This window comes from Chamaea fasciata, unplaced genomic scaffold, assembly GCF_029207755.1.
Source record: "Chamaea fasciata isolate MVZ Bird 193981 ecotype frontalis unplaced genomic scaffold, bChaFas1.0.hap1 SCAF_7, whole genome shotgun sequence".
Lineage (NCBI taxonomy): Eukaryota > Metazoa > Chordata > Aves > Passeriformes > Sylviidae > Chamaea > Chamaea fasciata.
In genome coordinates, this window is record NW_027094092.1 from 15,381,761 (window position 1) to 15,405,423 (window position 23,663).

Genomic DNA, 23,663 nt, shown 5'->3' on the forward strand with positions numbered 1-23,663 from the left:
GGCCTTGAACACTGTCAGGGACAGGGCATCCACAGCTTCTCTGGGCTAACTTCTCCGTCCTAACTTTACAGGGCTTTTTCCTAGCAAGAAAGAATGAAGAATATTGCACTATCAAGAAATCAGAAATGGATGGACCCAAATCCATATCAGTTTGGTTCTGTTAAATATTTTTAGCATTTAGTGGAAGTGTGTTAGAGCTGAACAAGGATACCTAATTCTACTTTTAATATTAAAGAAATTACATTATTATGTGTTTGTTGAATGCAGTCTCACACTTCATGTGGCATGCTGCAACACAATAGAAGCCATAACACAGAAAAAATATTATCATGATTAAATGTATTGATTAAACAAGCTTATTGTAATTAGGAAGACAAAATAACTGGCATGCCTATTAACTGAACAATAATTCTCTGAAAGGAAAATATATTTCAATATCCTGACAGATCCTGTTGCTTCTATGGGAGGTTTTACTGTAAGCCAATCTGGTCTGTCACATACTCAGTTTTTAATGGCAACTCCAATGACAGCATGTGTTTTTAAATGCAGCTACATCTGCCACTGTTAATTACTGAGTCATCTGACCACTGTAGTGGAAAATAAAAATGCCATAATGACATGAAAGCATTGAAAAAAGCTACTTTACAGAAAGCCACCTTCTTGTGCTACACAGTAAGTCTTCTGGTCCTAAGAAAGCCTGGATTTAACCATGGCAGACAGCAAGAAGAAAGAATTCTACGGCAGATCATAGCAGCAAAACAATGCAACAAAATAAAACCCGTTGTATTCAAAAAGGGCTACATATGCATTTTGGCACCAGCAGACCAGTGGATTTGCTCATCAATAGACCTTTCCTTCCTGAAACAGCAAGCGATAGTTTGTAGAGACTATATAAGCACACACATGCACAGATTTATTAAAAATGTTTCATTATATATCTTCTTAAATACATATAGTATTTTATTAGTGAAATGGAGGTGCTAGTCCTACCACTACTATACAGAATACTAATTAATTAGTATTATTTTTAACCTAAAAAGAGAGAAACAGTACCTTTTGATTTAAAGCAGCAAAGAGAAAGCTCTAGCAGACCAGCACATTTTGAAAGTGCAAGTATGTTATCAGTGATGTCCATGCATTTCAAAGATCTGTAGCACTTACTGATGACAGTTTGTTTGATTAGGCTAATAGAATTAAAGCAGACTAAAAATGCCATTGATTGAGTGCTAATGACAAGGAAAAACAGCTTCCAAAAATACCTTTCTTTGAACTGCAATAGGAAACAGAAATGGGAACAATTACAGATGGGAAAACCCAGAATAAAACTGCAAACCTAGTATTTGTACCACGTGAGATCAAAAGAGGGAATAGTTACTAGCAGAAGCAACAAAATAAAAATTTTCATGAAAAAATAATCCCAGAATAGAACTGCCACACTAGTAGGTGCATTCAATAAAAAAAGAGGCCACAGTCACTAGTAATACTGATAAAGGAGAACTTTACTACCAGAACTAAAGATACATCTACACGAAAGTTCTAGCACCGTAGAAAAGGCTGAAAAATCTCTGAACAAGATGGTTACAATACAGCACAGACAAATGCTGTGAAAAAACACTAAGTGGCTCCCATCTATCTTAGATGCTTCCTGTTCCATAATTAGTCCATTCTGAATAAACTGGGAATTACAGTCACAGGTCAACTTGCAAAACATAGATAGCTGTTTTAAGGAAAAAAAACCCAACCTGACAAAAAAGATGGACAAAGAAAACCTAAACACCACCCCTTCTCAAAAAAACTAGCTCTGATTTAGCAAAACTCTTACCATCTTAGACAGTTGAGCACTACCATGACAAAGGTAGCAAGAAACAATCACTGTACCAGTAGGGAAGACAGGATAAAGAAACAGAACCTGTGTTTCTACATTTTTTCAATGTAATGTGATGACTTTAGAACACATAAGACTGAAAACACCAAATAATATTACTGATCTTTTACAGTATTTCTGCAGAAAATGTACTGAAAGTGTATTGAAGTGTATAGAAAGTGTATTGAAGCAGTAAGAAGCAGTTTCAAAGTGCTGTTCTTACTCCATGCTTGCTTGAATTTTACTCCAGATTGGACACTGTTAACGTGTGAAAATTGCTATACTTACTACTCCCCACCACAGGGCATCTGCATAGCTGCCAAACTCTGTTTCTCCAGAATCATTTACAGCATCTTTCTCAGCCAGGTACACAAAATAAGAGGAAAAGATCAGGCCCAGAAATCCAATGTAGAGTGTAGTTATCAGTTCCTGCAAAGAGAATCAAAACAATGGTATTATGATCTCATTGAGACACTTAAATTTCCTAACAGTGACAGGTTATAAAGGATAACTGGAAGAGAAAAATGCAATTTCAGCAATTTAAAAATATTGACACTGAGTGTTGGCTGTGCAAATTAACAAAAAAATCCACTGAGCTCCACAGAGAACACTGAGTCAAAACAACCTCATCACACAGGCCTCATTAACCTCAGTTGGGTAACTTTTTCAAAGAGTGCCAGACTCAAAACAACTCTGGAATTCAGAAATATATTTTAGCAAATATTCGAACTACTTTTCAGAAGTCTCATTTTCTGTTGTCGAGTCCAACTACAAGTCAAAATTTGCCAAAGTGGCAGCAAATACAAGGCAGAACAACCACACTTGGTTAAAACAAATGACTACCTGCCTCGACACTAAATAAAAGCGATAGAAGCAGGTCTGAATGCATGATGTTCTGAATAGAAAGGCTTTGGCATCAGCTGTGCCATTGCTCAGACTGTCCAAACCTACCTGTCTGTGTATGAACACCACTGATCCCAGCAGCCTCCAGGTACCGCCCTGACGGTCAACGTGCAGCATCCGCAAAATCTGCAGGAAACGGATGCCCCTGGAACAGGATTTTCAAATTAATGAAGAGATCAAATGCACAAGAGAAGAAACAGAGGTGGAAAAGGGAACTCTGGCTTCCAAAGAACTCTTTTAGGAGAGACAGAGTATTTTATGTTAGACTTTTATGTGTCTTTACACTCCACTCTCACCCATCTTTCTTCTTGTTTGTTATGAAGACAGTCTGGGGAGACTGTCCAAGGGAAGAACTGACCTTTGTACACATGGCTAGTAAGGATAACTCAAGGATTCAGGAATTTTGGACACAAACTTTAAATGCTCTAGAAATCATTCATCAACTCATATTTGACTTGCTCACCAGGATGGGAAACAAAATACGGAACCAGCCAACTGAAGATCTGATTTCCTTATCTTTGAGGAATTTCATAGGCAATTTAAACCAGACAGTCCAAAAATATTTCAAAACATTCTTTTTATGGGAGTTACTGCACTTCTAGAGCATGGCTGCAGCTAGTGTGAACAGCAAAGTACACTGCCACCCATTCATTCCAGGAAAACCAAGTGGTGTGACCTTCCTGATCTGAAGGTGGATTCAGTCTGTGAGGAGTTAACAACCACAGACATTTTATGAAGAAGCAGGTTGAAGATGTCAGAGATACAAAGCACCAAAGAGTTGCTATAAAACTGAGCTAAGAAACTAAACCAGGATTTGGGTAGAACCCACATAGTTGGGGAAAGCGGGAAGGAGAACAAGTTTCTCTATCCCCACTAGCCATAAAAGCATTACAACAAAATTGTATTTCCCCTACACTTTATGGGATCACCAATACATGATCAGTGATCTGCTCTATTACATGACACTGAGCAGTGGCTCATTTTCTTTTGCAAGAATTGACACAGGAGGTAAATTTAAAAAGAAGAAGAAACATCACTACTTTCTTCTATTACATATAATTACCTGATAGCAGAGGTTGCAAAGACTTGACCTTTAGAGCCCACACAAAGAACTATCATGGAGGCAACAACCACAATTAAATCTGGAAAATAAAAGTCAATTGAAGAAAACTAATTAGCAGAATCTTGTAATACTTTGGCAAGACTACTAGAACCAAAAACAGTATTACTTCAACAAGTTGAACAGTCATTCCTAATTAATATTTTTGTTTATATACCAAGAGATCTCAGTTGTGGCATGCAAAAAAAGTTTCATCATGTGATATGATGGAAAGGTTGCACTGAGATGGGTCCCAGCTGGTCACAGTCTAGATGAATGTGGAGTTAATGTCAAGCAGCCTGGAATACTTATTAGCTTTAACCCAGGAGGAATTTCAGCAGTTTCCATCTATTCTCTCTTCTCCAATTCTTATTTTCTCTCCTGCTTAGACAGGATTTTAATTGACAGAGATTTTGAGGTTAATTTCATATATGAGAAAATTTTCTTGCTATCATTTCATCTGTCCAGGTCCAAAAGGGAAAGAAAATTGGAATTAGGGTATGAGTCTAATTTAGTTTAAGTCAGTCAGTACTGTACTCTAAATCTACTTGCCTCAGGCCTAGTAAATTTTGGAAACGAACTCTGTGTTTTGGAGTATTAAGTAGTTCTTGATCCATATCTGAGAAAGCAGAACTGCATTTTGCTTTCCAAACTGAATTAATTTGGATGATGTCTCAGAATGCTTAGTGTTCTAGCTCTTGAGAGAAATGGATCATGGCCAGAGTGCAAAGATGCAGTCAAAGTCTTTTTATAGCAGCAGTCACACTTGAGATGCAGTTGCTATATATAGTGTGTGTGTGTGTGTGTGTGTGTGTGTGTGTGTGTGTGCGTGCAGAGGAGCTAAATCAAACTATTTTATAATTGTAAAAATACCCAGATACAGAATTTTGTCATTTACACTCAACAAAACTGTAGTTTATGAAAACTGATGTCCTGTACTCAACAACATATAATGTTTCTGAGTAGTGGAAAAATCTATGTCACAGAACAAGAACTACTATTCTTCCATAACAATACTCCTCTTCCAATGTCTGATTTATTTAGTCCATTTATATTTCAAGTATTTAAGTACAGGACAAGGGTCATTACACAGTTCTTTCAATGCTGGCTAACAAAATACAGATTGATTTGGATTAAGTTTCTTTTGTGAAACTGTTAATGACAAGCATTCTAAAAAAACAATGATTACATGGAATATTTGGATGTAATTTTCAAGAACCCTGAAGTCATTCTAGGAAGCCAATTGAATCCCAAGGGAATTAAGGTGTCCGGCTCCAAATGCATCACTGAAAACCATATTTTAATTCAATTGATACACAAAGCAACTACAGTGCATCTATTATGCTCTACCCTGCAACACACAGCTCAATTAGAGTGCAAAATAAACTCATAATAAACTAGTCAAATGGCTGCTGAGGGGATAAAAAAAAGGCTGTTCAGTATCTTTGAAAAAATACAATCGTAGCTCTTGTACAGTGTCTGGGATCCTCAGGTCACAGGAGACAGGACTACGGCCAAGACTTATTCCTGGCAAAGCTTAAGATCACTTTGAAAAGAAAACACTCTGCTCTTCTGGAAAAACAAACCAAGCTACATTTGTTCTCAAATGACAGTGCCATGAATTCCTGAAAGGAAATTCAGATCTACATTCGCACTAATAACAAGAGCTCTCGCTCTAACTTGGCTTCAACTGCTGCAGAAATTGGACTTCTAAAATCCTTTAGGGTATGTTTTACTCATTGTTTACATCAGCTTTGCAAGTTTTGCATACTCACCAATGATTGAAATAGGCTTCCTAGCAAAACGAAGCCTTCCCCATATTCCAACATATTTACTGCGGCATCCTGCCGACCATAGCCGAACCACGTATTCTGTTCCAAAGAACACCACTAATACAATTTCCTAAAAGAAACACACGGGGAACTAGGTTAATTCTCTACTCTATATATGTCTTTCATCTCTTTTCAGAATGTATTAGAAAGCAATAAATAAAATGTAAAATTAGGAAGGTGACAAATATATCAACTGTACCAAAATGATCTGAAGTAAAATAGAAAAACCTGTAAGAGTAGAGAAAGAAAATATTAGGAGTAAATTGAAATACTTTGATTGCATGCAGTTTGGCTTGTCTACATGTACTAAAACTGAAAACCATTCTGTGCAATTCACTTGGTCTAATTCAAACAAAAGGTTTCCTGGCTGAGCCAAAGAAAACAAGCAGTCTGTATTTAGAAGATGAGCATTTTGCTAGCTTACTTCATTTCAGGAAGAGGTGTCCTTCATTTACCAGATCAGCTTAACTTCCCCCTTATTTATACTTTCTCAGTCTTCCTTTAAGCTCACATGGATTGAAAAAACATTTCTAGTATCCATCACCACTATGTCAGTCTCCAGGTACACTGAAGACAAAGTGAGCTCTCTAACACACCTTTCCCATCCTCCTGTTAGCATTTAGGGACTTCAGCAGAAACAGAGATCTAGTCCTGAAGCACTGCTGGTACCAAGCTACTTATAAACTACTCACCTATATTAAAGTATGACTTTGGAAATGCCTCCAAGGTGACAGATGTCAAAAACACTTGATATTCTTGTTGATTGGACAGAGATATTTTTAGTTCTATTTGGAATATCATCAATGTGCAGATAAACCATGGTTTTCTACAGACTGGATAAGCACGGCATACCCAGCATAGTTTCCTTGAGTATCAGGGTGCTGCAATCCTTCCTTATTGGCCAACTCAATTAAGAAATGCCCACATTCTCCATCAGAGCCAACAACAAAATCTACTAAATGAAACGGTAAGAGTGGCTTGTCGTTGAAAACACAACACATGGCATACAGTAAGAGTGCAGCTGAGAAACCAGTCTCAAGACGTCAGGGTTACACAGGTTAGTGCCGATTAAGAGAATGAGCTCCTTATTTCAAAGTGCGATTTCACATAAAGACCAACTGCAGAGAATACAATGTGCTGCTGAATTTTCTATCCAGCCCTCTCACAGGTCTGCAGGGTTCACTGCTGTTTTGCATAACAAACGGGACTCAAGATGGTACTTATGATTGTTTTCTTAATTATGAAATATATGTAAATATATGAAATAGCCAGGACACAGCCCTAGTTTAATCAAGATGTATGTTTATCATTATCGCTTTCAAAAATACATGCAACATTGCCCTGAAAACTGTGCAAAATAAGATGGGTGTATACAGGAAAACAATGGGGAAAGGGTTAGGCAGCAGTTGACTTTTCTATAATATTTGTGTGGCTCTAAAACATCTTGATGGCATAAAAACCTGCTCATCTCAGTGCAAGAAAGTGTTGAAGTTCAGTTTTGTGACATTTCTAGCAAAAGTGGTAGAACATGAGCCAGGACTGTTTCCCTTAATTTTGATGTCTCATAACCTATGCAAGATGTCAGATGCAGTAGAACAGCTATGACAATTGTTTATAGTCACTTGTATTCAAGGTAGGTTTTTAAGATATAACAGAACTATCCAGAGCATTGGTTGTAATAAACATAAAGCTAAGACCCTACAACCCAGCCAAGAATCTCTTCTAGAGCTTCTTCTGAAAGGATCCACCAGAACCCATCACCATTTTCTTTTCTTTAAAACTGAACTATTACTAAATATTTTCCAATAAATTAAAGACATAATGAACATCACAAAGTGAAAGAAAGAGCATCTGTACCAGAGGCTTTAAGGAAAGCCTGTGTCTTATGACAGAAGCTTCAAATGCAATGAAATTTTCCATTTAGGAAATGTCTAATGTCACTTTGAACCAAAACTGAATGGGAAAATCATGAGCTCTGCTTGACATGAGGTGCTGTGGAATTGTCACAGAAAATAGAGCACCCGAGGAAATCTCTGATCAGGTGATTATATTCCTTTCACAGACTCAGTCAATAAACTCTAATATCCAAGTGCTCTTCGTTACACAAACGACTAGTTCATTTCCTTTCATCAGTACCATGGAGGAAATTCCCTTTACAAAAGACAATTCCAACCACACAGGGAGCAAAAACTGTCCTTCATTGAAAATAGCTCATCTGAGGAAGGGTTATATGGCTTCGCATCATGTGTGATAGCACAGATAATACTGTTCAGATACCCCCAGAAAGCAATTACTAAAAGCAAAAGAAGGAAACAAGTTACCTTGGTAAGCAAAGTAAGACCCATGTTTTAGCACAATGGGACCACAAACAGCACCGTGACCGGGCACCGGGGCCCTGTCAGGATCACAGTCTCAGTTTCACAGGAGGAAGGTAGGAAGAGAAAGCCAGGATTGTGCTTTAGAGGAGCAAGCGTTCCCCACGCAGGGGATTTGCATGGGAGCTGTGCGCGTATGTTCCCTAAAGCCCCTCTATGGTTCGTTGGCTAACAGGCACACCGGCAAGTATGCAAATGGGGGCTGTCCCAAAGACAATGGGACAGACACGCACTCAATGGTTACTGTCACCCAGCTCTTTGCGTGACATGCAGACAAGCTCAGGGAACATTGATTGTCCTATAGACTCCGCTGACTGGAGGGAACGACCAGTCGGCTTACACCAAGACACATTTTTCACTCCTGACGTTTTGATAAAGGCTTATTGACCTAAATGAGACCCAAGTTATTCAGGGAACATCGGGGGTGAAAGTGCACAAGCTGTTCTTCATGGTCATACACAAAAACGCCAGGTATCCATTAGCAACTGGCAAATTCTCCCTCCCCTGCCCGTGGCTGTGTGACAGACAAAAGTGTTTTTAATATCTTGTGTTGCATAAATCTAATAAGTAGTCTCCTGGGGGTGGGGGAGGCTGATGAATTTCTGTCTGTGGGCTCTTATATTAGTGGCCAGAAACTTGCAGGGGAAAAAAAAAAGTACATTAGAAAATTATGTTCTCCTGTGCTACTAAAACATTCCCTATATTTTTCTGATTAACAGCCTAACATGAAATTTACATGCACTAGAAGAAGATAGCTGCCTGAAAAATATGAGTGAGCATGGGAATTAAAGCTCATTCAAGGAGTTTTCTTAGTTAAAATCACATACGCACAAGAACTACACTGTGCAAGGACTCATTCAACCCAATGTAAGTTAATAGTTAACTCCTTTCTACAAGATGAAAACAGAAATACAACATTGAGATTAAAAACTTACATGCCATAAAGAGCCCTCTAAGATGCGACAATCATGTACACGGGCACACTATGGCCGTACAGAGGCTGTCTCACTTAAGAAAAAAATTTTTTTTCCCTTTAATTATTGATTTCTACATGGTGCCCTTACTTTTGCCATCCTTCCTTTCAGGCCAGGTACATGCATTGTGCCATTTTTCTACCTTCTCAGCCACATAATCCCATCACAGGCAAGTAAAATATGGCATAACTTAATCATCTGGTTACAGTACAGCTCTCACCATCCAATGAAGGAACATGGGCAGGATCAATAAAAACATATTTGCCCATGTATATTTGTGTAAAAAAATACATATCTCTGCTATCTGCCATTACAGTCCATAACTCCAGAGTTCCCAGGATATTTTGCTAATAAATGCATCTTGAAAAGCCCTTCCTTTACTTCTTGAACCCCACTGGATTTAAAGAGCTACATTCCTCTGATGGGAGGCATTCGATACCTGCATTGTGAAATAAAGTATAGTAGCAACTCCAAAAAGAATTACAGGGTCCTAAAACTTAATTGAAAGAGAAGTTTCTAAGATATCAGATTAATAACTTGGGGAGGGGGACCACAAAAAAACTGACAAAAAATAGATCATGACACCAAAACAACAGTCATTTAACAGATAGAGAAATTGTCTCTGGAGGCTAAGAATGCACCTGTACAGACAGTATATTGCCTGAGGCTCTGCCTGTAGACCTCAAAACTGTAACTGGTAGTGGAGCATCACAGACATTCAGGCAACCATTTGATGTAGGAGGGCTAGATGAAGTCATCTGAAATCTGTTATGAAAAAAAATTACTTTACTAGGACTCCAGACTTTTTTCAATTCACTCCGTAAATGTAAGAGCTAAAACACATGTTCTAGGATGAAGGAGGCAAAGCATACCATTATGTTATTCTGACTGGCTATAGAATACCCTAAACTGAAGACTACATACAGCTTATTGCATCTCCCATAGAGGTGTCTGCCCTAAGAGGAAGGAGAGATGACAGGCACAGGAAGACAAGAGGCTCTGGTGAGGGGGACAGCTCTAAGACTCATGAGCACACATTTCTTGTACTGAATAATTTCCTCCCATCTCAGTATTTCACTGGGAATACAATTTTTACCCACGTCTGCCGTATCACAAATTCTATTACATTACCCTCACAGGAGAGATAAATCACATTATTCCCACAATTCTATCAAATCTAGCTTCAAGGATGATAAAATTTCTTTAAACAATGAAATAATCCCTCATGTCGTTTATATAGGGATTGCATGCCAACAACCATTACTTCAGCTGTAAGTTTCCTGTGGCACTACTTGCACTGAAACCTATTTTTTAGCCAAAGCAATGGAATATTGCTGCTACAGAGCAGTAAGGTGGAACCTCCTCACAGTCTCAGGCAGTAGTAGTGGAGTGAGGACATTGCCGCAAGCTTTTTTCAGAATCATGATAAGCAGGAGCCAAGAGAGAGGACAATAGATCTGCTGAGGATAAAGTGACAAAGGCTTGCCATCAGTCAAGGGCTGTGTGGCTGGACTGGACAACAAACAGGCTAAGCATCTTAACAAGCAGGGATACAGCATCTCTCTGCTCCTCAAAGGACAAAAAAAAAAAAAAAACCAAAAAAAAAACCCAAACAGGAGCACGAGCAATCACAGACTTTTAGAACAGTCTGAGTTGGAATGAGGCTTAAAGACCATGTATCTCCAACTCCCCTGCCATGGGCAGGGAACTTTCCAATACATCAGATTGCTCAAAGCCCCACCCAACCTGGCCTTGAACACTTCCAGGGATGGGGAATCCACAACTTCCTGGGCAATCTGTTCCAGTGCCTCACCACCTTCACAGTAAAGAATTTATTCCTAATATCTGATCTAAAACTGCACCTTTCAGTTTGAAGCCCTTGTCCTGCCCACTTGTAAACAGTCCTCTCCAGCTTTCTTGTAGCCTCCTTTAGGTACTGGAAGGTGCTGTAAGGTCTTCCCAGAGCTTTCTATTCTGCAGGCTGAACAATCCCAGCTCTCACTCTTGTCTTCACAGGAGAGGTGCTCCAGCCCTCTGATCATCTTTGCCGCAATAGGTTGCATTTGCACTGACAGAAGGGCAGCACACAAAACGCAAACACTAGAGCCTATGTGGTAATTCAGAGAGAGCTGGAGTCCACTTCTCAGCACACTGTTCACCTGACACATCAGGGCTTGCAAAATGCTTCAGACAGCACTTCTGTATAGCCTGAGCAGGGTATGCAAATTAACGGCAGCAAAGGCAACTATTTCTTCTAATCTCACCCACTTTGTATAGAGAGGCCCCTCATTGTTCTATTGAGAAAGGCAGGATTTTTTTTCCTGAAAGCTGTACTGTGCTTTCCAAGATACATGGAACAGCAAAATCAGGTGGCTTAGGCAAGCACACAAAGATTCAGTAAAGTAAAAATCCCAACTTGATGAAGTACAAAGGGCAAAAATAGAAAGACAAATGGTTTCTCATATATATAAACACTTACTGAGCAACAGCAAGTCTCAAAAACGCTATTTAGGACTTGAGATTTTTTCCCCCCTATTTAACCTCCTCACTTCCAAAGAGCTTGTAAATTACATCGTTTCAGAGGAAAACAAACGTTTTTTAAAAAACATTTAAAGCCAACATGCTTGTTTGTTCCTTTCTTTCGAAAGACTCATTTGCTAAAACTCTTTATCTAGCAAATTGGGCAGCAAACTATTAAAGTGGCTACAGAAAACCAAAACCACTATTTCAGTATTAGATTTCTACCTTCAGAGGCCCATAATTAATCCCAAGTTACTGGATGTCATTAAAGCTCCCTCATTAATGTTTTGAATTAAGATGCAATAATGTTTCCATTAGTGTTCACGGTCAAAAAAAGGGATGCTTACTAGGAGATAGAGATAGAACAGTTGATTGTGACAAAGCTTTTTTATTTTCCCTTAATCAGTGCTAAGAGCACAGAACAATAGCACTAGGACCATTAAAGAATACTTTAGGCCTGTAATTTTGCGTTGAAATTTTTCCAAAGGTTCCAAGCAACTAAATCCTATTGAATTTCAATAGGAGTCGGGCACCTAACACTCCTTTAGGTGTATTTAAATTGCCTTTCGCTGATTTCCTTCGCCTTCTCCTCACCCGAGGTTTCAGCCAAACCCAAACGCTAGCAGCTGGAATTTTTCCACCAGCCCTAAAAGGCCTCAGATGCCAGTGGTGTAACTCTGCACGTGAAGGCACGGTCTCGGAGCACGGCTGCCTTACAGCAACTTTCCACACCATCACCCCTGCACCAGTCTCTTCATAATGCAGTTGTCTTTAGCTTTTGAACGTGGTTGCTGATGATATCCACCAGGAATCTGCAGTGAATTAAGCTGAGCTTGCACATTTATTTTACGGCACTCGTTTTAACATGGAGCTCTCCCCCATCACAAAGTATGCTCAAGAGGTAGACTTCAAACCCAAAGTATTTGGCAGGAGAGAGAAAATGTCAACATGTTAACCCTGACAACAAAAAATTATTAAAAATCCCTACTCCTTTCTGTTTATTTCATGAACCTCTTATTCAGGGCTTCATAAAAGTCTTTAGAAGGAATTCATTCAGGACCCTCTCTTTCCAAGTGAAAAATGCTCTGGCTACTACCCAGTGCAGCATATGCTTAATTTTATATCTTACTGAATTCAAAGGAACTATTCATCTACACTTCAGATGAAGCACACATAAACACAGTTCACAAATATGCAAACTCATTCATTAGTACATACAATATGCTAATTTTAGAGTAGAAGGAACTGCTACAGACTATTAAAAAAAAATCAGTGTAAGCCAAGTAAGTCTATTTCTGTGTTACAGAGAACTGTCATAATAATACTATTTACACAGTGGCTATTTTCCTTGATCTGAGCATTTTCATCCTTTCAAGTATCTTGTTGCATGCTTTTTATTAAACAACCTTTCTCATTCCTTTTTAAAAAAGCTACTTCATACCCACCATGCCCTATACCAAGCAGCTCATGAGTCTTGCCTTTGCTCCAAAGCCAACATGGAATTTATTGAGGGATCTCAAGAAGAGAAGACCATATGCCTGTTGTTTTCCAGCTACAAATGACAGGGCAATAAAAGCCACTGTGTCTTCCAGCAAAGCATATTTCCTTTATACCTGTAGACTATCACTTTTCAACACTACTCCAGTCTAAGAGAAAATAAATATTGCACAGCATCTTTTATCTGTAAGCAGAGTCAGAGAAAAGGAAGAATTTGGCCATGATCTGCCTAGTGTAACTTGCAATAGCTCCAAGCTTTGTACAGTTAAAAGGGAATATAAGGGTAAGATGGCATTTTTAAGATGAAATGGTCAACTTCTGGTCACCTGCTATAAAATTTGATAAAAGCAGCACTTGAAATCTAGTGGTTTCAGACATAATGTACTGGTTTTGTTGTTTGAGGCCATATTGCAATAGCATCCAGGAAGCATCATCACATTTTCAAACAGAAATTAGAAGGAGCATTGATTAAAAAATATTTTTGTCCCAGTGGTTTTGAAAATCCACAACTCGCCACCCACACAAATGCTTCAAGACAAGAAGCACTGTGGATTGAAGTACAGCTGGACATGCATCATGAGGCTCCCACACCTAGATCCCGTGAGCTATTTATTTATGGCCTATTGCAACAACTTGTACCTGCAAAAGCAGATACAGAGTATGCTGAAGGGGAGCTCCTTCTGATGAAGTTCTAACTTCTCACCTCTCCTGAGCAGCCAAAATATCTCCCCAAGGCCCAGCCCTCTCTCCAAGAAGTGAGTTATGGAATAGTCCTGTGTGCTAGCCTTGCTTCAGGATTCTCAGCTCTGGCCTTGCTGCTCTCCTTGACGTGGTTTTTGGTTTTATGGGACTCTTTCCGGGATGTGATGTAATTTCCACGAGTAAGAAGAGTGAGAGGTCACCAAAATCAGGACATTAATTCTATATTTACTGATTACACCCTCTTCTTTAAAAAGCAGAATGTTTTTAAAATTCATCCTCCAAGACTAGGATTTCTGGCTTGAGCAGTGAACATGCTCTCCAATAAGAGTTTGAAAAGAAATAAATTTTAAGTGACCAAAATTGGTTTCAACTTCCTCCAGATTTAAAAAAAAAAAAATAAAAAAATCCGGGAATAAAGAAAACTTAATTTTTGTCTGGTCTGGCAGGAAAAAGTTCCAGTATAAAGACATCAAGTTCTGAAACAAAATCCTTTCACACACCTGGGTGACCATCAGGCAGTTACCAGTATCAGGCTCAGCACTGATAAGTGTTCAGTTGCCATATTTCTGTTTGACGTTCCCATAAACACAACCTGCTTTTGCCTCAACATACTTGAGCTCTCTCCCAGGCCTGCTCCAGGGAATACACATCATGCTCTTCCACACAGCTGCAAAAACAGTCACACACTAAACCTGCAGTCCAGGCACTTAATACTCCTCACATGAAAACACATGTGCTAGTTTAAGCTAATAAAACCCCTCTCAGATGCCATATGTACACAGCCCATTCAGTCAGCATTTTACAGTTGCCTCTAAAATTTGTGAAGGAGGAGAGGAGAGTCATTTGACATGCAAAATAAACATAACTGAAGGCAACAATGTCAGCATTTTCAGCTAAGTGGCAAATACATTTCACATACTGAAGGCAAGTAGCTCCCTCCCGGTGCCAATTTCCTGCGCCCGTTCCAACCGGCGAGCACAGAACAGTTGTGGCTATCATTCAGCGCATCAGGATTAGAGCATTCCGAAATGGGAACTTAATTTATACCAACCAAAGCACATGACCAATGCTGTGCAAACTCTCTCCAAAGCTTTGATGGTGTTCCAAAGAGACCAAACTAAACTTACATTTGCAAAATGAAGATAGAAGCCAGACCTCTCTGAAGTCGCATACTCCATTAACCAAGCTACCGTTATGGGCAAAGACTTATATTTTTAAATGAATTCATGTTCCTATCAGTTTTGGGTCCAACATAAATAAACGGTGCAGAGGCAGCTCTTTGCAGAATTCAAAGTCACCAAAGGAGAACTGCAGCTCTATGAAACTCCCTTCACTCACTATCACCTTTCCTCTGCTCCCTTTACAAATAAAGGACAAGTGCACCATTCATTGCTGGAAGAAGAAAATTCTTTAAAAAGCCATGGCCTTCTCAGTAGCAGCTGGTCTGAGCTTCAAGACATCAAATACCTCAGGACACTAATGGGCATTATATGGAATGAATTAAAAACAAAACAAAACAAAAAAACAACGAACAAACAACCAAAAAACCACACCAAGCTGGTATTTGGCAGAATTCAGCAACACTGTACTCCAAAGCTCTTTGGAAAACGAGAGACCTTGTAAAAGCAATGCCTTGGACTTGTCAAGAATAAACTCAAGACTGCACAATAACAAGCAAAAGTCATTGGAGCAAAAGAATCCCCTCTGCAGAGCAGCAGCTGAAGAGTTAAAAACAGGTGCAACTTAAAGTAATGGGCACAAGGAGCATGGTTTAGAGACAGATGAGCCTCTTCTCTGCTGAAACACTGGGCAATGAAAGTCAGACTTAGCACACTTTAAAATACACATTATAAGAAGAACCAAAGCATTGGTTAGGCACTATAAAGGCACGAACATATCAGAATGTCCAACTGATAGCAGTAGAGCGGAACTTCGTATTATTGCACTTATTTTTCTAAAGCTTGAGGCATAGCTGCTGTTTATGAGAACTATACTTCCAAGTGATTCACTGAAGGATTTTGTGAGGAATAGTGGAATTATCTAGGCCTTTCTCCCTGATCTGAGATTTACTGTTGCTTAAATTAGTAATTAAAACAAACATATCTTTGTAAACCCATCTTTTCCAAAGAATTTTTCTCCAGTAAGTGATGAAGCAAACATCAGTCTTACTACACAGTTAGATGAATTCTGTCAATAATTATAAAACTTTTGTTCTTTTGTGGTTAGGATTTTTTTAATGTCAAAAGATCATCCAATGGTTTAGCCTACGGTTTCTCCGCAGTTTTCAATGCTTACGCTTTTATAAAGCTGATTTTCGTGTTATCTGTCCTGCTTAAGCCTCTCAAGATCCCATTAGATGTAAGATGTGATATCAACAAAAAAAAAAAAAACTTTAAGTATAATCTGGACACCAAATGCCTTACTGACAAATCAGAGAGCCAAGATTACCCACTGGAACCAAAAATGCCCATCCCACACAAAAATATATGTGTTCAGCAACAATGGAACTACTGAAAACTCAAACATGTAGCAGTTGTCTCACAGAAGCAAGAGGTCATACTAAAGAAAGGTGAGTCCTTGCTTTAAACATACCCAACCTCAATATTTACTAACTCACGATGCAAACCACCACTCTGTGTGAGTGGTAACTGAAACACATGACATTCTTCACATCACACCATTACTGAGAGGTGATAATGTTTTTTCCACCATAAAAATTTCTTTTACAGCAATATTTTCTCAGCATGCAAAATAAATAATTACAGGAAAAGTTATTTTCTAAGACGAAGTGAGAGGAAAAAGAGTGGGCGTCCTGATGCACAGCCACCAAACACTGACACATGAATAGTGCATGTAAAGCTAAAACAGCTCTGCTAAAAATTACTTTAATGACAACCTCATGTTTCCCCTTTCCCCAATATATAACACATTCACATTTAACTTTGTCAATTGCTAGTACTTGTTCAGCGTGTAATTCATAACAATTACATTACACTAGAAAGGCCTTGTGTAAAATGTGCCTTTCCTCATCAGCTGGATGGCCAAAGGAAACCTACTTCCTATGTAAAGTAATTTACAGCTGTGTCCCATAACTGGGTATTTGAATATTTATAAGCTATTGCACTTGGGATAGCAAAGCTGATGACATGAGTGCATGTTTTTAGTAAGCCCAACAATAATGCTTCCCTCATTAGAAATCTGCTGTTAGCATGGTATATCAGAGAATTCTCCTATCATGTACCACATTATTTGTCCCAAATGGCACATTGATAAAGGCAGAAATGTTGTGCCTATTTAAACATCAAGCTTTATGCTGCTCTAAATGTGGTAGAAACTCTCTGGTAATCCTTTATGTAGTTTCACCCCCTTTGAGTAATAGTAATGGGTATTTCATGCTATGAAGACATGGACTCTGTTCATCTTGTGTGCTAAATTACTCCGAAAAACACTAAGAAAGCCCTCTTTTTAGACACTTTGTGAATTAATTGCAGGCTCATGGAATTGAATTCAACTACTTTTTAGCTTTAAAACAACAGCAAACAATGGTGGTGAGAGAATGAGCAATCAGTTCTCAGAGCAACACAAAGCACTTACCACTGTGCAAACTCCTTGCACTGCTATGAGAAATCATCTTTGACTGTTTCAATGTTAAGAGTAACATTAAACATGGATTCTTTTTTTTTTAACACAGAGAACAGGGTGAATAAGCTTGGGGAGGGGGAATCTATTGCAAACTGGAGGTATTTGTGTACTAACTGGCTACTGCACTGATGCTTTCCACAGAAATTCCAGCCACATTAGCTTTGGCAGCAATTAAAGAGTACTTCTGGAATCCTTAAAAACATTCAAGGAGCTCCTTTTAACTTCATTTTCTGTGGTTCTTTCTACTCTTTAAAGCAGGGAAAGCAGGGTGCTTTTTTCAACCTTCAACTTGTTTTACTGTTAAAATAAATACAAAGATAATTCAGTCAGAACTCAGGCTCAAAGGAACCCCACTGAAGTATTTATTCCTCTTTGGGAGCTGGGAAGCTCTTCTTTCGCTCAGGTTGTACCTCTTTACTGCTGCTCAGTACATTGTGCAACTCTGCCTGTCAGCCAACACAATCATAGGACCCAATGATAAAAGAAGCTATTCAGAGTTTTGGCAGGAAGAATACTTCTGACATTTTGTTTTGGGAGTAGACTTCAGTCTTGAGACTTTAACACTAAGCTGCCCACGGTGCATACACATATCTGATTTCTGACACCTCTTCACTCTATAACAATTTATTTTTGAATATCCCCATCCAAGCCAACAGGATGACCACTGAAGCAAGCTGCAATCTGTAACAGACAAGCACAGTTGAACCCATCTGTTGAAAGGGGAAGATCACACCCTTACACCACTTATATCTGAGTACTGAGCCACATAATCCACAATTTCTGCTTCCTGAAAGGAAAAAACTGAAAGAAATGCCAGCATGGAGCCAGGCATCAGAAATGCAATTGGACCATATTCCAAACACCAGCTAAACTCTTAAAAACCTCTGCAACCTTTTGTGATGTGTTTTCAAGCATGTTCATAACTACAAAACAATTATACAAGCAACAATTAATGATATTTATACTGATTAACTAAATTAGAATAAACTGCCAGGCTAGAAAAGGACCTCATGGGGACTGCATGTTCAAGTACTTGAAAAAGGTAAAAATGCATGCTTCTTCTCCAGTTAAGGGAGAGAAATAGGGATATACAAAGGGAAATTCATGTCAAGTGCCCCAGGCACGTTGAGATGTAAGCAGCTGTGACTTCAGGAGTACCCACCCTTTCCCATGAAGGGACAGCACATATGACTGTCTTTTACTCCTAACCTAACTAATAGCTAAAAGCTGCAAAAACCCCAGTCATCCTAGAAGAACTGCTTTGAACTCAGCCTGGAGCAACAGTATAAAAAGCAAAGGAAGTTTACTGAGGAAATTTACTATCAGTTCTCGCTTGAGAGAGATGTTTGTGTGGGGTCTCTCTTTTTGGTCTCCCTAGAGAGGTCTGTGTGAATACCTTGTCTCCAGTTTCCCTCTCAAAACTCCCAAATCCATGACTTGATCCGGACAGATCAGAAGACCAGGCATGTCTGAGGAGATTTAAACTTCCTGAAAACGTTGTGAAAATAAGGAGCCCAGTGGAAAAGAAATACCCTCTCTATACCCTGAGAGGAAAGATTTCATGTTAATAACCAGACTGACCAGAATTCCCTAATTTTTATCAACACCCAGCTTCAGGAAGACTTATTGCAAATTGCAACCAAAGCCATTTGGCTTCATAAGAACATGCAAACAAAATGCAGAAAGGCAAACAACCATCCACCTCAAGACCCCCAAAGCACCCTTGCACCTTAAGTGTTCCTATAATAACATCATCATTTTTCTCTGATTTAGTAGAATTTTTTCCTGTTGATTCCTGTAGCCAGAAATTTAAAACTATGAAACGAAGAGGTTTGTTTTTCAGTTTCATGGGCAGTTCTTTTGCCATGAAACTCAGTATGAAGTCCAGAGTGGAAAAGGAAAGGTTTTCTTCATGCTGTCTTCACCACCACTGACCTACATGCTACTTCACATTGTTACATGATTGTTTCCGGGTAGGAAATAAAAGCATTTGGGGAAAAAAAAAAATCTGACACCCACTTTCAATGGTTTAACTCCACAGAGAGATATAACTCTTGGTTCATCAGAGCATGAGCCCCGCAGACAAAGAAAACCAAAGAATATTCATTCAATAAGGTACGTGCATTCATCAGGTAGTCAGTCACTTCTTGAATCAACTCAAATTGATTAAACTTCTTTCATTAACTGATTACAGCTCATCTGGTTTATTAACATCTATATAACCCACCTGGGGCCCTTGAGCATCAGCTGCACTTCTCTGACTGAGGAAGCTCAGGCCTCTTCCTTTATTATAATCATTTCTCAGATTTCTGTTAAGGCCCTTAGCTCTTTCTTAAGAACTATGGTAGCTAGCAGCTCTTATTCTCCCTAAAATCATTTATTGGTGTTGCCCAGCAGAACAGAACACACTTCTCTCATTCAACTCCACATGCTCAAACAGAATTCATGAGTAGGGCATCTCAAAGACTGACAGCTATGCTGGTCCTCCATAAACAGAGACATACGGCTCAGGCTCATGCCTGTCCACACATTTTCATTTTCTAGATCATGATGGTCACAACAACCCACTGAGCTCAAATATTTGTAACCAGGAGTAGGGGTCAGTAGAGGGTGTGGGTGGTGGAAGATCAAGTCTTTCTTTGTGCCCCACACAGTTAGGATGCTCCTCTTGGGCCACTTCAAAGATGCTTTTCTGCATCCATTACTCTTCCAGAAAAGCTATAATCCACTACAATCATTTATTGGTCTATGAAAAATATGCAATGATGTTCTAATGTGCAAACAGAAAAAAAAAGTTTCCGTTCTTCAATTACCTCCAAATTTCTGAGTGTTACAGAGATAGTGTGAGCTGATAAATTTTATGGTAAGCAGGAAAACAACAACAGCCAACATACCCAACCACCATATCCTCAGTTTAGTCTCTTCCTATTGGATGCAGAATTTGTTCCACAAAAATCAGTTGGGAATTTTCCTGTCTTGTATGCAAGATTATGATCTGTAATTGGTTTAATTTATGTTAAATAGTTCAAGACTTTGACACATATTTAACAGTTATTTTGAGGTTTATTTGTAGCTGCATAACTGTTCAGAATATTCCTTTTGAAAATACATAAGAGTTAATTCACCCAAGATTTTGTGGGTGGGGAGTGAACTTTTTTTAGAGTACAAGCCATAGTATGTTAACACAGACATTATCTCACACTATATAGAGCTTCCCTAAGATGAAAGGCTTAGAGGGCTCACTGTATAATAAAAAGAGCTATTGTAAGCAGAAGAAATAAATATTTAGAAAGAGAAAACTATCTTTGAATTCATAAAACCCACCCCACACTGAAGAATCACCTCATATTGGACAGAGACATCACCACAGGGAAGAGCGGGAGGTGGGGTAATGAGCACAAGCAATAGCCTTCCTTACCAAAATATTTATCTTAAAGTAGTTAGATAATCTTTGACTTTCAAAACTGCTGAACCAGTTGATTCCATCTCATGTTCAGCATCATACTATTAAACCAAGTCAAAAGTTTCTGCGGTTACTATCAGATGAAATGAGCTAATTTCCCCAGAGAATTGGCTACACTGACCAGATGTCTTTAGCCAGCTACTCCCCAGATCCAGCAGGAGCAGCACATGCAATGCCTGCTCTGTTACTATGGAGACAGGTTTTCCCATCCACTCCGCAGCCGGGCTCATAGTAGCTACCAGCTGTTGTCTCGACTTGTACTCCATCAGGAGAGACTGAGGAAAGAAAGTGGGAGACGTAGGGCTGAGCTTCTCCCAGCCCCAGACCTCATAAACTTTAACCGCAGCCTCCAGCCACCCTCAATCTTCCCAGCCCCTGCTTGGGCTCGTTGCTATTGTTTAAAGCCGCCTCCGGGGCTTCCTCTGCTTGCTGGTTTTTGCAGCCTTGGAATGGGTCAGGGGCAGCCCACAGCTGATGGCTGCAGCGTGCTCAATTGCTGGGCTGCCAACTTAAGGATTCCCCAACACACGCTTCCAGCCTGACATTCCCATCAGAATGGTTTATGAGCTTAAATTTAAATCTCCAGCAAAAACCCATTTCAGGTTCCTAACATTATTCTCGCTCCATACTTTCAAAGAAAAACTTTGTGGATTAATGGCTCCCTATCCATCCTGCAAGGCTGGTTAATGCCTTCAATCCCCATTGCTTTTTAACTCCTGTGGAACTTTAATCCTTCCCTGACCATGCTGATGAGCTGCAGAGAAACAACGCTGGTCAGGATTTTCATTCTTGCATTTTCTTTTTGAATGCAGCCAAGTTCAAATGTCTAATTATAACATTGCAGAGTTAATGATCAATTTAACAAAGGCTTTAGAGTATCTTTGAAGTCATAACAACAAGCCAAAGGGAGGTTTAAAACGTTAACTGCACAGGGAGCCTACCTAGAGAGCTTTCTTAGGATTATCTCTCTCACTTAACAAAGTTGAGTAATTTCAGAATACTTCAGCAACCCCACGGCTCGAGGCTCGATCCGGTTGCCACATAGCACAGAGCTCCAGCTAGTGTTTATTTTATAGCTCTGAGCAGCACCAATCATTACCCTATTAATTCAAGCATGTTTAATTCAACGTCCTTCAACTACTCAGTCATGCCTATTTGTAACTCTTAAGCAACTCCAGAAAGGTACAGCTTGTCACCACATTTATACCTAACAGGCGCTAATCACTGGAGTTAGATATACAATGTAAGTAGGGTATATATAAGGACAGTTAGAAGTGATATTCACTGAAACACTTGATATGCAGCCTCTGCTGCTTTGGCTGGAGGGCAGGCTTTTCTCCACTCATTGTACAGGCTGAATCTGACTTCAGATGTACATAACTCCTGCTGATGTCAGTGTGCTATAAATACACATCAGAGGACGCACTCTGACCTGTTTACTTTTTAATCTGACATATGTAGCCACTCATATTTTGTATATGTTACGCACCGCTGCCGTGCTGAATCAGCACATCCAGAAATAACAACGAGGGCATGCTCAGCCTACAGCAGGACAGAGAGAGCAGCCCTTCTCATCCTCGCCTTCCTGCCACAGCAGCCCTGCCAGACAGCATCACCAGGTACATTTTGCAGAAGGCTTTTTGTGTCCCCAGTTCAGGTATCAGACAAGGGTGAAGTTAAAAGGCATTAACCTGCCTTAAGGGTTAAGCGAAGAGTTAGGATAACGAAGAAATTACAGACGAGGGGGCAGCCATTCCTGGTCCTCTAGCTTAGCTGAGGGGGGGAAAAAAACCTCCAAAATCTCAGGCTACCCACAAGACCCCTACCAACATTTTCCTTTGCATTCCGCTGAAGAACAGGGCTGGACGTGTTTCCTGTTTTAAAGTACAAGTGAGGAAAATGTCTCTCATTTTTACTGTGGGCAGTCTGTAGTGCTGGGCACTCCAAGAAGAGCATTTCAGAAGTTTAACCAATCAATACAACAGCCACTCTGTGGCTTGTGCTGAGGGACAGGGCTGTAATGAAGAACTTGAAGGCACGTAGAAACTTATGTGTGGGGCTTCATTAACAAAAAACATTCACACATCTTTTTTCTTTAGTGCTGCAGTTACAGACACAGTGGTGACACGCGAGATGAGTAAAAGCAGAAAAACTACATCAGGAAAAATCAGTGTTTCCTCCCTAAATAAGGTGGTGCAATCAGATTTCCTTTCAGATCTCCTGGGAGATTACATTTTATTGCTTTCTTCATTTAAACCCAATTTCCCTAGACCTTATCTACACGGCAATTTCCACTTCATGGTGAGTTTGTTCATTACATTCAGGTAGCTGCCCCCACAGCCCTGACACAGCAAAGGATTACGGATGCTTGAGACTAAAGATCTCTTAAGCTCTGACAAAACATAAAGCAATAAAGAACGGAAAGCAGTCAAGTCTGCATGACACTAATAAAGGCTTTCAATGAACCCCTGAATACACCACTGCTGCCACTACACCTTGAAGCTGGCTTCCCATTTTGGGAGGGGTTTTCACTTAAACTCCAAAGGCCAGTCTTTCCAGAGATGATCACAGCATTTACATTCCACAAATGCAAAGGGATAATGGTTTTTGTTCTATTTCAAAGCAATTTTGCTAGAAAAATCACATGATGAAATGATATTTGGACACTACATCACAACCATGCCTATCCTTTCAAACTGTGCAACACAGACATTGTACTGCAGTGGCAGTACAGAACTGGGTATATTTAATAAAATACACCTGCATCCAACAAAGAAGAATGAGGTATCATG

General features: G+C 39.5%; 1 protein-coding gene across 2 annotated transcripts in view; it reads right to left on the reverse strand.

Moving 5' to 3' along the window:
- Positions 1–23,663, reverse strand: part of KCNQ1 (potassium voltage-gated channel subfamily Q member 1) — a 331,242-nt gene that overhangs the window by 247,863 nt on the left and 59,716 nt on the right. For both annotated transcript variants that reach the window (XM_066187690.1, XM_066187689.1), the window contains exons 3-6: positions 5,642–5,768; positions 3,831–3,909; positions 2,816–2,912; positions 2,153–2,293 (exon numbers count right to left, since the gene is read on the reverse strand). In XM_066187690.1, coding sequence (XP_066043787.1) covers positions 2,153–2,293; positions 2,816–2,912; positions 3,831–3,909; positions 5,642–5,768 — 444 coding nt within the window. The remainder of the gene's footprint in view (positions 1–2,152; positions 2,294–2,815; positions 2,913–3,830; positions 3,910–5,641; positions 5,769–23,663) is intronic.